Genomic DNA, 4,766 nt, shown 5'->3' with positions numbered 1-4,766 from the left:
TTTTCACTCCAATTTGTTTTGGCTCCAACCAGCTCGGTACAACAACCAATTTTCCACTCGTAATTAATTCTTTCTCAAAAAATCCCATCAGTCTCTATCTCCCATATGTTGCTCGCGTCGTTTTTTTCCCCCCCGCTGCCCTCTTCACACAGCCATGTGCTCTTCAAGTATAATTTTATCCACTTTGTTCATTTCTCTTAATTAAATTTCCTAGATTTATTTTCTTAATCCCCGATTTTACCTAATTCTAACTAACTGACCTGAACAAAATCTAGGAATAATTACAATCATACCCTCAAAATTGGTTTCGTTTGGAAAAGCTGTTACATCGTAACATTCCCTCTCCTTCCTGAAGAAAGAAGAGACAGGCAAAATAAGTTAATACTAAACCAATAAAGGGATATAATAATAAAGGAATATATTAATAAAGGAATATAATAATACAGGAATATAATGACAAAGGAATATAATAGTTAAGGAATATAACAATAATGGAGTACAAGAAAGACAATGTAAATATAATAAAGGATAAAGAAAAGGCAATATGAAACGTATGTTCAGGGGCTGAAGGACTGAGCAGGTTGCTGGGTGCGGTGTTCTACAAGTTATCCGGTCTCTGGTTGCGGCTTCATATCTTTTGGGTGCCAGATTCCCAAATTCCGGTCGTTTTCATCTCCTAATTCGTAAGCGGTGTTGGATATCTTCTGTAACACTGTACACTTCTTATATTTCGGCGCTAACTTACTAGAAAAGTCTTTAGAGGCATCAGACAAGAGAAACTCCCTCTTCCATACAACCTGTCCTGGGGCATAACTCACTTCTCTTCTCCTCAGGTTGTAGGTTCGCTTGGCCTTCTCATAGGCGTTGGTCAGATTCTTCACTACTTCACTCCACAAATATTTTACCTTGTTAAATTTTTGGGCGAATGCCTCTCTTGCCGCGACGTCCAGTTCATCTGGGTTGGTAATGTTCTGCTGGGCGTTGTCGCTGCATGCCTGTAGCTCTCGCCCAAAATTCAAATACACGGGTGTATACCCCGTACTTTCATGTTTCGCAGTCCTTAGAGCGAATGCTATTTTCTGCAGCAGCTTATCCCAGTGCTTCTGATTATCATTGACGTATGCCCTGATGGCTGTCTTAACGACACGGTTTACTCTCTCGGTGGGGTTGCTTTGCGGATGGTAGTATGGTGTCCGAACTGCCTTTACCCCGTAGTTCTCTAATAAGGTTGTAAATTCCTTACTCAGGAACTGGGAACCATTATCGGTTAGAGCGATACTCCTGTGGGTTCGGGGGTAGAATTGACCCACAGTATTCACCGCTTGTCGTAGAAGGCGACTAAAGGGACAGCTGCCCGCTGACCTTTCCTTTTCTATCCTTTTCATACCTTTTCCTAACCTCTTATATTTTTCCTTTCCCTTCCTGATTTCTTATCCCAAATCCTGGTTCCTTTCTTATGATGTGAGCTACACACGGAAATGCCTCGTGGAGCGCGAGGATTTTAATAAATGTCTCCCACGTGTAGGCCGTGCGTGGCGAATGGGGTAGGGGGAGGAGAGGATCCTGGAGGTTGAGACGGAGGATAGCCTGCGGGTGTCTGATGTCAACACGCCTCTTTGGCCTCGTATTCACCGAGGACCCATGTTCTGAGTTAGCCCGCTCAGATCAATCGGCTTGGGCGACCGTAGGTTTGCGGGTCCGTTGGGCGAGTTGGGGGGGTTGCAGGGTCGATGCCGGGATTCATCCGGGTTATTGGCTTTTGTTTCCACTCAGCTAAGCTGCGTTCGACCATGCCACCTGGTGCCCCCACCGTAGTCACGTTATGCGGTCGGCTACCATCGGGTCTGTTTAGTGTCCGTGGAGGCAGGCTGGCGAGATGTGGTGATGTTGATTTCATTATGGAAATGAAAAACACTTCTTTTGATGGAGGAGAGTCGGTTGTGGAGCGAGCGGAGGGTGCGAGTCTTGGTGGTGGGAGTGATGGTGAGGTGGTTTGTGGCGGTGCAAGTTCTGACTGGATAACTCCGAGGAAGGGAGCTAAGCCGTTGAGAGGTTCTTCTCGGCTATGTGAAGGTGGGGTTCCTGGTCGCGGTGGAAGTCAGTTGGTAGGTAAGCCGGGAGTTTTAAAAATGGTAGCCGATTCTATTGGAATAGAGAGAGAAATTACTAGTTTTCTTAGGGAAGGGGAAGTGGCGATGAAGATCAATGAATTTGTTCTCTCGAAAGTTGGAGCCTTGGTTGGGTTGGTCAAGGATTCGGCAGAAGCATTTTTAAAATTGGAGGTGGGCATGGAGGCCGTTGGGAGGATGGAGTGCGGGTTGGTGAAGTGGAGAAGGTGATATTGGAAATTAGGGAGAGTACGGTTCAGAATCAGAAATTAAGGATTAAGGATACTGTTGATTCTGGAGAGGCTTTGCAACCTTTGACGCGCGACAGGCAGGTTACGACCATTAAGCGGAAAACATATTCGGAGGCAGTAGATATGGTCTCTGCTAGTGCTTCGGGTAGCAAGAATGCGATGTCGATGAGGCGAAAGCGTCACTCCCCGGCCGCGGTGGTGATTGTCCGCCCTCCGGAAGGTGTGAACGACGCGAAGTCTGAATTAATTAAGTTAATAGACCCCAAGGAAGAAAAGCTGCGCATTAAAAATGTTAGAAGGATAGGAGGTGGTGGCGTTGTCGTTGAGGCTGCATCGAAAGAGGAGGCTTCTAGATTGGCAGGTTCAGAGACTTTAAAGGAAAAAGGTTTTAAAGTAAATATTTCTGGTCGTATTGGCCCTAGAGTTATCGTCTATGATGTTGAAAAGAGTTTAACTGAGGAGCAGATAGTTGATGCTATTTTAATTCAGAATGAAGAACTGAAGAGTGTTGAAGGATTTCGTGAGGGGTTTAAATTGAAATTCCGGGTTGGTCCTAGGCGGGAGGATTTGGTTAATTGGGTTGCAGAAGTATCGCCGGAGGTAAGAGAATCATTAATTAGGAAAGAGCGTTTGTTTATAGAATGGCGTTCGTGTAGAATACAGGAATTCATAGGCGTGCGAAGATGCTTTCGATGCCAAATGTATGGGCACGTATCTGTGGCTTGTAGGCAATCTGTTGTTGTTTGCGGATATTGTGCGACGGAGGGGCACGAGGAGAAGAATTGTACTAACTTGGATAAGCCCCCGTCGTGCGTTTTGTGTACTAGAGCTAAAAGAGTGGCGTCGCATAGTATTGCAAGTAAGACTTGTCCGGCCTATCAAATGGCGGTTCAGCGTCAGATGAGTAGAATTAATTATGGCGCGTGAAAATAAATTGAAGATCGTGCAGATAAATGGTCGGCGTGCTGCGGTGGTGGCGAGTGAGTTGCGTATGAGAGCGTCGTGTTCCGAAGTGGATGTGTATTTGATCCAGGAACCCTACTGCGCGTTCGGGAAGGCGGCAGGTTTTCCCTCCCCTTTTCGTGTGTTGACTGGTATTGATAATGCTCAGCCCTGGTCTTCGATTGTTGTGTGTAATACCGATATTAGTGTCGTGGTCCTGCCACAGTTGTCGGACCAGTACTTGGTGGCTGCAGAGTTACATGGTAGATTTGGTAGCATTTACGTGGTGAGCCTTTATTGTAGATACAGCTGCCCCATTGATCAGTTTTTGGAGCGGTTGGAGGTGGTTTTGCACGCTCTGAGAGGAAAGCCTGTGATTATTGGCATGGACGCAAATGCGAGTTCCCCCTTGTGGTTTGGTCAACGTTCGGATGCTTCTGGTTCACGGTTGGAGGAATTTGTGCTCGAAAAGGGTCTATCGGTTTTAAATGAGGTCTCGTCCTTTACTACCTTCTCGTCGTTCGCGGGGGAGTCCAACATTGACGTATCTTTGGCTTCTGTGTCGGCATTACGATGGAATTGGACGTGGAGGGTAGAGCCGACCTGGTGTACTAGTGATCATCGGTGTATTGTCATGGACTCGGTAGTTTCGTGTGTACAGAGGAAATATGAGGACGTTGAGCGTTTCCAGTGTGGACGTGCTAATTGGAACAGGTTTGAGGAGAGCTTTGCTTGTGGGATTGAAAGAATGGCTGATGACCTTGAGTCCTTAGGGGCTGATGATAGGGCCGCTATTTTAGGGAGAACTATTGTTGAGGCTGCGAGTGTTTCGATGCCAAGTGGGCGTAGGCGGCTGGGGGGGGGGTTCCCTGGTGGTCATCTGAGATAGCTACCCTCCGTCGGGAGGTTGTTCGGGCGAGGAAAAGGTTTCAGAGATCGCGGCGTCGGCTGGGTCGGTGTGAGGCTTCTGGATTGGTCTGGGAGTCCTATAGACAAATAAGGAATAAGTATACCGCTGCGGTGAATGGTGCTAAGCTTGAATGTTGGAAAGATTTTGTTAGGAAGGAAGGTAATGCATCTCCATGGGGTTTGGTGTATAAGGTCAAGTTTAGAAATGTCTCCCGGGGTTCAGTTTTGACTTCGGTTATGTCATCTGGGGGGGATTATTCCTTGGATTGGCCCACTACTGTCCGTTCTATTTTGGACGCAGTCTTTCCGGCGGATTTGCCAGAGGATGACACTCCAGCACAGGAGGCGACTCGAAGGCTGAATCGGTTGTATCAGGACTCTTCTGACGTGGATTGTTTCGAGGAGGAGGATGTCGAAAGGGCGATTAATCAATCAAATGGTAGGTCGGCCCCAGGTCCTGATAGAATTACTTTGGAAATGATTAAGAGGGCGTGGTCGGTTTGTCCGACAGCATTCGTGAATGTATTTAATTGTTGTCTGAACGAGGGAGTGTTCC

General features: G+C 46.9%; 1 protein-coding gene across 1 annotated transcript; it reads right to left on the bottom strand.

Annotated features, from left to right (window-relative positions):
- Positions 1-605: 605 nt before the first annotated feature.
- Positions 606-1,385, bottom strand: LOC141459919 (uncharacterized). Its single transcript, XM_074139483.1, has one exon. It carries the CDS (start codon positions 1,383-1,385, stop codon positions 606-608), a length of 780 nt encoding a protein of 259 aa, XP_073995584.1.
- Between the last annotated feature and the right edge of the window lie 3,381 nt (positions 1,386-4,766).

This window comes from Rhodnius prolixus, unplaced genomic scaffold (genome assembly GCF_049639745.1).
Source record: "Rhodnius prolixus isolate KJV_2025 unplaced genomic scaffold, Rpr scaffold_29, whole genome shotgun sequence".
Taxonomy (NCBI): Eukaryota; Metazoa; Arthropoda; class Insecta; order Hemiptera; family Reduviidae; genus Rhodnius; species Rhodnius prolixus.
This window is presented reverse-complemented; position numbering and strand designations above follow the sequence as displayed.